General features: G+C 41.4%; 1 protein-coding gene across 1 annotated transcript in view; it reads left to right on the forward strand.

The window, feature by feature from the left end:
- Window positions 1-12,022, forward strand: part of pdhx (pyruvate dehydrogenase complex component X) — a 266,635-nt gene that overhangs the window by 29,709 nt on the left and 224,904 nt on the right. The window contains exon 2 of the mRNA XM_086007530.1: window positions 272-355. Coding sequence (XP_085863656.1) covers window positions 272-355 — 84 coding nt within the window. The remainder of the gene's footprint in view (window positions 1-271; window positions 356-12,022) is intronic.

Genomic DNA, 12,022 nt, shown 5'->3' on the forward strand with positions numbered 1-12,022 from the left:
TTAACAGAACAGCAACTGAGTTGTGGAATATGATCCCAAAACGCTGATTAAAACTCCCAAAGTCCAATGTAATAAAAAGGAATTTAATTTGTTCATTGGCTTTGGTCAGAGGCCTGTATTTAGCACTGTTTCTCAGTTGTACTTTGTTTATTTGAGTTGCCAACAGTTTTGAAGCTGTTTGTCAGCTTTTCTGCATTTTGTAGGATGGCATACATGAGCTTTTTGCAAAAAAAAACCCAGTGGTTAATGAATTTCTTCCTGTCTCCTGTAGGTGTTGCTCCACTCAAAGTGTTGATGCCTGCACTATCACCAACAATGGAAAAAGGGAATCTTGTAAAATGGCTGAAAAGGGAAGGTGAGGCACAATATTAGTGACTGAGTCTCTTAGAAGTGCAAGTGTTAAAGTAGAAAAATGATCTGTTTCTGAAGATGGAAGTAGCATTTGTACCCAAATGGCCTCTTCTCTCTTGTCCCTGCCCCCCCCCCCCCAAGTTTAAGGGATCATTGAGAGGCATTGAGTTTTGAATTAAGATGGTGCAGTATCCTGTTTTTTTAGGGTTATAAGTTTACTAATACAAAAGCAAAATATTGTAGATGCTGGAAATCTGAAATAAAAGCAGAAAATGCTGGAAAAACTCAGCAGGTCCGGCAGCATCTGTAGAGAGAAAAACAAAGTTAATGTTTCAGGTCGATGCCTTTCGTTCTGAATGTTTTTTCTATCATCCTCCATTATCTTTCCTACCACCGATGTTCAGCTAATTGGTCTGTAGTTCCCTGGACTTGTTCTATCTCCCTTTTTAAATATAAGAATCACATTGACTGTCTGCCAATCCTCTGGCAATATTACTTTTCTAATGAATATTTATTTATATATATGTAATAGTGCCTCTGTTATATCTTCCATAACTTCTTTTAGTGTGCGCGGATTTATCCTCTAAGTTTAATTAGTTTATCAATTATCTCCCCCTTTTTATCTTAAACATCTTTATATCTTTTTTGATTTCTCCTTCAAATGTCATGCTCACCACGTTAGTCTCCCTTGTAAATACTGAGGCAAAGTAATGATTTACTATTTCTGCCATTTCGCTGTCATTATCTGAGTTTATTGTGTATATCCGTATCCTGATTTTTCTTTTGTTATTTGTATCTGTAGAATACTTTATTTCTTTTTATGTTCCTTGATAATTTAATTTTGTCATTTCTCTTTGCCGTGCTAATTTTTTTTGACATCTTTCCTAATCTTTTCATATTCCCTTTTGTTATCCTCTCCCTTGTTGTCTATGTACTGAGTGTATGCCTTTTTCTTTCGTTTCAATGTTATCCTTATTTCTTTATTGATCCATAGTGTGTCATTTCTAGCTCGTTCTTGCTTTTTAGTAGGATATAATTCTCCTGCATTTCTTGATCACTGTTTTAAATATTTCCCACTGCTATTCTGTTTATTTGTTTGTCAGTAAATTTTCCAGTTTATTTTCCCTAGTTCCATTCTCATCCCCTTAAAATCATAATTTTTCCAATTTATCACTTTGATCTTTGTCTGTCTTATTCCTTCTCAATCTGAATCTTAAACCTTATTGTTGTGATCGCTATTGCCTAGCTGTTCCCCTACGCTTGTCTCTTATCTGTTCTTTGTACACTCTGTGCTTTAAAACCAGTATCACTCACCCACATTTGTTTAAAATGATACTGAATGTCATTTTTTAGAATAATTGACATTAATCACAGTACCATTAGTGGGTGATACTATGAAAAATTCCAGCCCTAGTGACAGGCCTAACCCTCCCAAGTCCCAATAATGAGCTAGACTGGCTAGTCAATCACCAGTGTACTGTGGACCTGGCTGGCTTGGGTTTTGGATTACTGTGCCTGCGTAGAGGGTTGACCTTTTTTTCCACTGTATAATTATGTATTGATGGTTTACAGTACTCCACCAGTTATTATTGATTGGCCTTTTCTTATTCCTACCTACTTTCTTTGTGCTGATAAATTACAACTAGATCTGCAGACAGGAAAAGTCACTGAGCTCTCTATGTAACTGCGATATTGGATATCTGATGCAGTCAGCATAGCCACCAAAGCAGCTTCTGCACCTGGAATATGAGGACAATATCTCCGTCGTATCCATGTGGTTTGCTCTGTTCACCTCGAGCTGATGGGTACAGGCACACATTAAGACTGTGGTAACAGCACTAAAATACACCTTTGATGATTTACAAAGAATATGGGGGTAGAAAGTGGTCATATATTCACACTTTAATCCTTTTTCTCCAGGTATGAAAATTGTTCTAATGCTCTTTGTAGTGGCCTGACCTAGAAATCTGTAAAAGTGAGTTAGTGATGTTGCCTCCCAAATCTGTGCCAATCTTTCCTGCAACTCCATGTTTGAACTCTCCAAATAATTTTCTGCCCCTGCCACATCACTGAAACAGCCCTAACCAGAGTCACAAATGATATTCTGTGTGACAATGACCCTAGTACATTATCCCCCCTCATCCTTCTCAAACTGTTTGCAACCTTTGACACTATCAGCCATGCCATCCTCCTAAAATGCCTCTCCTTTGTTCAGCTCAGTGGGACTGCCCTTACCTATCCAATTGTAGCCAGCGTATCTCCAGCAATGGCTTTCCTTTCCATCCCTGCACTGTTACCTCTGGAGTCCCCCAAAGATCTATCCTTGGGCCCCCTCCTGTTTCGCATCTACATGCTACCCCGGCGATATCATCCGCAGACGTTGGGGCCAACTTCCACATGCACGCTGATGATCCACAGCCCTACCTCTTCATTGCCTCTCTCGACCACTCCATTACCTCAGTTGTCAGACTGGATTGGGGGACCAGCAGCTAATGTAGGTCAGCGACGGCAGGGGAGGGATAGGTAAGCAGGACTTGATATGGGCAGCAGAGTTTTAGATGAGCTGAATGTTTGTGGAGAATGAGCCAGACTATTGAAATAGTCCAGCCTGAAGGTGATAAAGGCCTGGATAAGGATTTCAGCAGCTGATGGGCTCAGAGGCAGAGGTGGAAGTAGATGATGTTACACAGGTCTTCGTGATGGAGAGGATATGGGGTTGGAAGCTCCGCTTGGAGTTGAATAGCACGTTGAGAATGCAAACGGTCTGGTTCAGCCTGAGACAGCCGGAGGGGAATGGAATTGGTGGTGGGTGCTGAAGAAATGGCTTTGGCCTTGCCAATGCTTAACTGAAGCGGGAACTTTGCTGCGAAAGGCTTGCGGAAAAAGCGCCTGAAGATGAGTTTTATAGGGAGAATAAAAGATGTTTAAATGGTCACTTTAAATGCTTTTTTGCGGGAATGCTTACAGCTGGATAGAACCAAGTGTCCTGGCCAGCTGTGCGATGCACTTAACCTGTCACACTGCTGGTGCGACATTCTCTATTTATGGGACTTTCTCTTGAAAGTAATGAATTCTAATCGGTATTTTGGTGTTATCGTGAGCTGCCTTTGTGACTGTGAGTCATGCATGGAAATGTTTTTTTACACCGTGGAAGTGTTACACTGTTGGCGGGTGTTTGGAAACTTGCATTCTGAGCGGGGGTGGCGAGCTCCTGAATCTGTTTAAGCTCTGTAACTGAGCTACGTACTTGATGAATGAGGTGTGGTGTTTCACAACTGATGGTGTTAATTTATTTCTGTCTACCGGTGGGCCCTAATGCCAAGTGACAGAAGTTGCATGTTATTAAAATGTATTCTACATTTGCAGTTCATAAACTGGATCATTTTTATTAAATGTTAGCTTAAAGCAACTGACAATAATCACATAATTATTTTAAAAATAGGGATATAGCATTATAGCCTTGTTCAAGGAGAAACATAGCCTGTTCTGCACTTGGAGCTTAGCCTATTCACAAGTCATACACAGCATAGTAACACATGGGATGCAAACTTTCACTGGCAATGGTAGCATGGTTCTGTGATCCAGTATGAACAGGAACCTATCTGAGTTCTAGTATTGATGGAAGTCATTGACGTACATAATGGCCCTGAATTCGCGGCCGGCAGCATAGCTAAGGAGTACGTCACCAACATCGCAAGGAAATCCACACTTGCCTCATGCGAACCCCCCTTCAAGAACTTGCTTTCAAACGCTGCAGAGTTGCGTGCAGCCTAGTGCCTGACGGAGCCCCGGGGCGCACCGTTGTGTGTATGTGAACCTGGGATCACGTGGGGCGGTGACCCTTTCACCTCCTGACTCTTAGCCAATCAGGAAACAGAGGAGATTGCTCATTTGTATATGATTTATAGAAGACAAGGCAGTATCAAGCATTCATTAAAAAGCACAGACCTATGCTTCATGGAGGTACAAACTACGAGCTGACGGGAGTACATCACATTTACAATTACAGTATCAGCTGCAGTAAACTGCAGAAGCTTGGCAGCAACTGAAATCTTCAAAACAACAAATAATGTTGCAATATTTATTTTAACATTCTGACAATCTTTTAAAGTTGTGTAAATCAAAGCATTTATCTTTGTGCTGGGAACCTGACAGACAGATAGAAACTAGTAGCAGGAGTAGGCCCTTCGAGCCTGCTCCGCCATTCAACGAGATCATGGCTGATCATCCAAACCCTAGCACCCGGTCCCTACACCGACAGCCATCCCACACAAGCCCTATCCCCATAACCCCACGTATTTAATCCCCCCTAACACTAAGGGCCAATTTTTTTTATCATGGCCAATCAACCTAACCCGCACATCTTTGGACTGTGGGAGGAAACCGGAGCACCCGGAGGAAACCCACGCAAACACGGCGAGAATGTCTGTGTGGAGTTTGCACAGTCACCCGAGGCCGGATTTGAACCCGGGTCCCTGGCGCTGTGAGGCAACAGTGCTAACCACTATGCCACCGTGCTTTCTGGGTAATTCTGTGGAATTCTGGGTAAACTCAATGGGAATACCAGGGACCTTTCTTTGTCGGCCCTTTATACAAATATAGGTGACTCCGAAGTGGAATCTAACACTAAAAGGCTGCCATTATAATAAATTCTATAACTGCAATCTTCTCATGGTAACAATCTGTCAATGTAAATCTCTCATTAGAACAAAGTATGTTTATTCAAATTCACAAATATCAGTTGTTACAAGCCTCTTCTAACACATACTAGCAATACAAGTCTCTCATTGCTTTACACTCTGATTATTTAAACCTCTCATTTAAAAAAAAGTTACAAACCACTCATTTAATGCTTTATTCAGTGTGCTTACAAACACTTCATTATGATAACCTTTTAAAACAAATCTCCATTATAGCATTGTCTTGTTACAGATTTTTTTGTAAAACAATTTTCTCTTCCGGTCCCCTTACACTGCAATAGGCTTCCTGCTCCTGTTTGCACCAGACTTAAAAATTCTCAGCGTAATTACCTCGCAGTAGGTAGGGAATAAGCCTAACTTTTCGCCAGCACGTTCATTTGTATGAGGAAGTGAAAGACGCAGCAAAGCCTATGTGCGGTCGGAACTTGACACCGCAGGTTTGGGATTTAGTGCATGCGCGAATCTGCGGTTAGTTTAGAAGGTGGTATGATGGCATACTCTGAGAGTATACCGTCATACCGACCACAAATTCAGGGGCTAATCTCTTTCAGGATTTACCTCCCTTTCTGCCACCCCCCCCCCCCCCCCAAAAAAAAAGTTAAAAGCCAGTGGAGAACATTCAGCACTGCCATGGGTTGGAGGTAATCAAAAGTCTGCAGGGAATCCAGATTTAATTGGAAGATTTTGTGCAGAAAAAGAACTGCTTGCTGAAAGTGGAATAGGTCTGACCCAGAAAATGCAATTGGGGGCCAATCTGAAGGATTAAATATCCTGTACCCACAGAACTGGTGAGTCTTAGGCTGGCCTGATCTCCAACTCGCACAAGCGGTGAGTTTAGTCTGTTTGTGAATCCAGTTCTGTCGATACCACTGTGATTGACTGGCAGGTGGTGAGCAGTAGTTCTTGCAGTGCTTCATTTAATAACTGCAACTCGAAATAGATTTTGTACAGTTTGGAAAACAGGTTTTATTATAAACGCTTTATCCTACACAAATCACTACACTTCAAAGTATTGTGAGCGGAGCACTTCCAGACGTTTCAAGATAATAACAGTGTAAATGCAGGTATTGTGGATTCACTGTCTGCAGTATTTAAATTCTATTCGAAGCACTCAGTTTAATTGTTTCCTTTATTCTGTTAAGGCTGATAATTCCTTTAGAAAAAGTGTTTAATGTTCAATTGAAATTTTTATTGAACGCAGCAGTGTGGTACTTACCCCAATGTTGCTGTGTTTAATACCCTAACAACCAGCAGTGTAACTCCCTCAGTCTGTGCCTTTTTATTATTGCCAAACCCTCCTGGAGGAACCTATTGTGTTTTAGTTCCAATGTGTTCACATGAAAAGATCTGTTCCCAGAGCATCCTGCTGATCACATTTTTATTGAGAGAATAATAATCTCCTGTAGCAGGCTTTACCAAGGATGTGTTGTGGCTGAGGGAGGGGCTTTATAGACCGTCAGATAATTGGGACAGCGGTCACTGACCGTTCACTTACGCCACACTGACTGCACACAGTTGCTCTTCTATCTTGTTAGAAATTTGATCTGGCGCTGGGTTACGCAGCACTCTGAGAACTGTTTTGTTTTAGTATTTTTAGTGTTTGGCACTTGTGATGAGAACACTTAAATCCTTCCATACTTTAGTACTGCATCTGGTAACCACCTGCAGTTTGAGTGCCTGAAATTAGAAGCTATAGGCATTTAAATCCTCAAAAGGAAATAGCACCTTCTTTCTTCCAGTCAGTAGAGGGCAGTGCAAGCTATTTTAAAACGATTGCTAAGTGATGATTGTATCAATATGATCATCTGTGCATTTTAATTTTCATAGTTATACTAAAATTTATTATGCAGCAAAAGGGGGCTTAACACCGGTGTGACATCGCATCTCGGCGACCGTGAAGCTTCCTGAGATCACGTGTGACACCAGCTGGGCACGTGATGACCAAGCGTTAAACTCTTTGAACTGGTCTTTCCAAAATTCAGATTATACTGGTAATTGATTCAATTTATCAGCACTTTCACCGGTGTGATAACCGGTTCGTACAACTCATGGTCCTGAATGGAAGTTTGACCCTGATGATATGTTACGTTCGCTGTTCCACTTGTATAAATGGGATATCACACAGCGACCCACACAATATCTTCTGATAGCACTTCTAAGCTTTCAGAGTGAATTTCCATGGCGGTTGTACCACATACTCCAATACTAGCTACAAGGGCAACTTTTTCTATGAACGTCACTGAAATATGAATCCATATCACTGCAGTATAAATTATGCAGTGCATTCACACTCCAGTCGAAGTTATGTCGTGCAATCGCACTGCAGCATGAGTTATATAGGGCAGTTACACTCCAGTATTAGTTATGCAGTGCAATATCACTACAGTTTGAGTTACGTGATTCATAACCGGTGCATCCTGTCTGGGAACTTGACAGATTTTCTGGAATAATGCACATTATCTGAACCACTTACTGGGTTCCTGCCTTCCACTGCATTCTCGAGCTGCATGCTCCCCTGCTTGCATCGCACTTCCAAACTGCAATCACAAGCTGCACACTCCTGACTTGCTACGCCCTCTCATGTTGCCAGTTAACTGCTTGCAATGCAGCCCGCAGCTGTACTCTTTCCTGCCTGAGCTATGTATTCCAGTTCAAGCTGCGTTGACTGTAGTTTTTATTTCTTGAAGTGCTGTTCATGCCCAATATGTTTCTAACCTCTTGCACATGAAACTTTTTTTTATCCGGGACCGACGTGGTGCCGGTTCATCAAAAATTCCGGATAACCGAAAGCTATAGTAAAAGACACGGAGCTGAGAGCTCCGTATAAAGCAACAAACCCACAGGTTCAAAACAATGGCCACAAGTTGCAAGCGTCTCTGTAGCTTAGCAACAGCTGCAGCCACACCCTTGCACAGCAACACATGGAGGAAGGCAAGTAATAAAAGTTACCTGAACCTACTCCTGAATTTTGCCGGTTAACCGTCATTTCCGGTTATTTAGGTGCCGGTTAATCGAAAGTTTCCTGTATAATGTGTGTGTGTTAGTATGTGTGTGTCGGGGTGAGGGGGCGGGTCACTTGACCTCCTGGAATGGTAAAGGACTGTGCGCGCATTCACTCTGACTGCTCTCTATTACCTTGTGCCACATAGGGTTGCCAACTCTGGTGGGACATATTCCTGGAGGTTTCATCATGTGACCTCCTGTCTCCAACTGATCCACAGTCAAACAACCTTTTTTCCTTATCTCCAATATTTTTATAACTAAGGAGTGAAAGTCTTCAAAGAAAATGAAAAAAATACACTTTTTTAATGCCGCTCTGATTTTTCTCCATGGGTTGCTTACAGCAGTGGCCAGGTTCATTTTTAATTCGTGGAGACTTCAGGACAATCCTGGAGGGTTGGCAACCCTAATGGAGGTCCGAGAGGTTACTTACTGTGATAATACTATCCGTGCTTCATTTTTCCAGCTGTTAACCGGGCTATTTACATGTCAAATTTAGCAGTATAAAAACTAATCATTTTAGTGTTCTGTGAATAATGTGCATTTTGACCCCAGTAGTATTGGAAATACTATAGAAGATGTATTATGTCTTATCTTTTTGGGAGCTGGAATTGTTTGTGGTAGCTAAACATCTAGGCCATATTCCAGAACGTACAGTGCTGATGGTAATATAGATCAGGAGATATTCCAGAACGTACAGTGCTGATGATAATGTGGATCAGGAGATATTCCAGAATGTACAGTGCTAATGGTAATATGGATCAGGAGATATTCCAGAATGTACAGTGCTGATGGTAATATGGATCAGGAGATATTCCAGAACATACAGTGCTAATGATTAATGTGGATCAGGAGATATTCCAGAATGTACAGTGCTGATGGTAATGTGGATCAGGAGATATTCCAGAACATACAACACTGATGATAATGTGGATCAGGAGATATTCCAGAACGTACAGTGCTGATGATAATGTGGGTCAGGAGATATTCCAGAACGTACAGTGCTGATGATAATGTGGGTCAGGAGATATTCAAGAACGTACAGTGCTGATGGTAATATAGATCAGGAGATATTCAAGAACGTACAGTGCTGATGGTAATATAGATCAGGAGATATTCCAGAACGTACAGTGCTGATGGTAATGTGGGTCAGGAGATATTCCAGAACGTACAGTGCTGATGGTAATATGGATCAGGAGATATTCCAGAACGTACAGTGCTGATGGTAATGTGGGTCAGGAGATATTCCAGAACGTACAGTGCTGATGGTAATATGGATCAGGAGATATTCCAGAATGTACAGTGCTGATGGTAATATGGATCAGGAGATATTCAAGAACGAACAGTGCTGATGATAATGTGGATCAGGAGATATTCCAGAATGTACAGTGCTAATGGTAATATGGATCAGGAGATATTCCAGAATGTACAGTGCTGATGGTAATATGGATCAGGAGATATTCCAGAACATACAGTGCTAATGATTAATGTGGATCAGGAGATATTCCAGAATGTACAGTGCTGATGGTAATGTGGATCAGGAGATATTCCAGAACATACAACACTGATGATAATGTGGATCAGGAGATATTCCAGAACGTACAGTGCTGATGATAATGTGGGTCAGGAGATATTCAAGAACGTACAGTGCTGATGGTAATATAGATCAGGAGATATTCAAGAACGTACAGTGCTGATGGTAATATGGGTCAGGAGATATTCCAGAACGTACAGTGCTGATGGTAATATGGATCAGGAGATATTCCAGAACGTACAGTGCTGATGATAATGTGGATCAGGAGATATTCACGAACGTACAGTACTGATGGTAATATGGATCAGGAGATATTCAAGAACGTACAGTGCTGATGGTAATATAGATCAGGAGATATTCCAGAATGTACAGTGCTGATGATAATGTGGATCAGGAGATATTCAAGAACGTACAGTGCTGATAATATAGATCAGGAGATCTTCCAGAATGTACAGTGCTGATGGTAATATAGATCAGGAGATCTTCCAGAATGTACAGTGCTGATGGTAATATAGATCAGGAGATCTTCCAGAATGTACAGTGCTGATGGTAATGTGGATCAGGAGATATTCCAGAATGTACAGTGCTGATGGTAATATGGATCAGGAGATATTCCAGAACGTACAGTGCTGATGGTAATATAGATCAGGAGATATTCCAGAACGTACAGTGCTGATGGTAATATAGATCAGGAGATCTTCCAGAATGTACAGTGCTGATGGTAATGTGGATCAGGAGATATTCCAGAATGTACAGTGCTGATGGTAATATGGATCAGGAGATATTCCAGAACGTACAGTGCTGATGGTAATATGGGTCAGGAGATATTCCAGAACGTACAGTGCTGATGGTAATATAGATCAGGAGATATTCCAGAACGTACAGTGCTGATGGTAATATAGATCAGGAGATCTTCCAGAATGTACAGTGCTGATGGTAATGTGGATCAGGAGATATTCCAGAATGTACAGTGCTGATGGTAATATGGATCAGGAGATATTCCAGAACGTACAGTGCTGATGGTAATGTGGGTCAGGAGATATTCCAGAACGTACAGTGCTGATGGTAATATGGATCAGGAGATATTCCAGAACATACAGTGCTGATGGTAATATGGATCAGGAGATATTCCAGAACGTACAGTGCTGATGGTAATGTGGATCAGGAGATATTCAAGAACGTACAGTGCTGATGGTAATATAGATCAGGAGATATTCCAGAACGTACAGTGCTGATGATAATGTGGATCAGGAGATATTCCAGAACGTACAGTGCTGATGGTAATATGGATCAGGAGATATTCCAGAACGTACAGTGCTGATGGTAATGTGGATCAGGAGATATTCCAGAATGTACAGTGCTGATGATTAATGTGGATCAGGAGATATTCCAGAACGTACAGTGCTGATGGTAATATGGATCAGGAGATATTCCAGAATGTACAGTGCTGATGGTAATATGGATCAGGAGATATTCCAGAATGTACAGTGCTGATGATTAATGTGGATCAGGAGATATTCCAGAACGTACAGTACTGATGGTAATGTGGATCAGGAGATATTCCAGAATGTACAGTGCTGATGATTAATGTGGATCAGGAGATATTCCAGAACGTACAGTGCTGATGGTAATATGGATCAGGAGATATTCCAGAATGTACAGTGCTGATGGTAATATAGATCAGGAGATATTCCAGAACGTACAGTGCTGATGATTAATGTGGATCAGGAGATATTCCAGAATGTACAGTGCTGATAATGTGGATCAGGAGATATTCCAGAACGTACAGTGCTGATGGTAATATGGATCAGGAGATATTCCAGAATGTACAGTGCTGATGGTAATATGGATCAGGAGATATTCAAGAACGAACAGTGCTGATGGTAATATGGGTCAGGAGATATTCCAGAACGTACAGTGCTGATGGTAATATAGATCAGGAGATATTCCAGAACGTACAGTGCTGATGGTAATATAGATCAGGAGATATTCCAGAACATACTGTGCTGATGGTAATATAGATCAGGAGATATTCCAGAATGTACAGTGCTGATGGTAATATAGATCAGGAGATATTTCAGAACGTACAGTGCTGATGATAATGTGGATCAGGAGATATTCCAGAACGTACAGTGCTGGTGGTAATGTGGATCAGGAGATATTCCAGAACATACAGTGCTGATGATAATATGGATCAGGAGATATTCCAGAACGTACAGTGCTGATGGTAATACGGATCAGGAGATATTCCAGAATGTACAGTGCTGATGGTAATATGGATCAGGAGATATTCCAGAACGTACAGTGCTGATGGTAATATGGATCAGGAGATATTCCAGAATGTACAGTGCTGATGGTAATATGGATCAGGAGATATTCCAGAACGTACAGTGCTGATGGTAATATGGATCAGGAGATATTCCAGAATGTACAGTGC

This window comes from Somniosus microcephalus, chromosome 15 (genome assembly GCF_052327205.1).
Source record: "Somniosus microcephalus isolate GS21.2 chromosome 15, FLI_Smic_1.0, whole genome shotgun sequence".
NCBI lineage: Eukaryota > Metazoa > Chordata > Chondrichthyes > Squaliformes > Somniosidae > Somniosus > Somniosus microcephalus.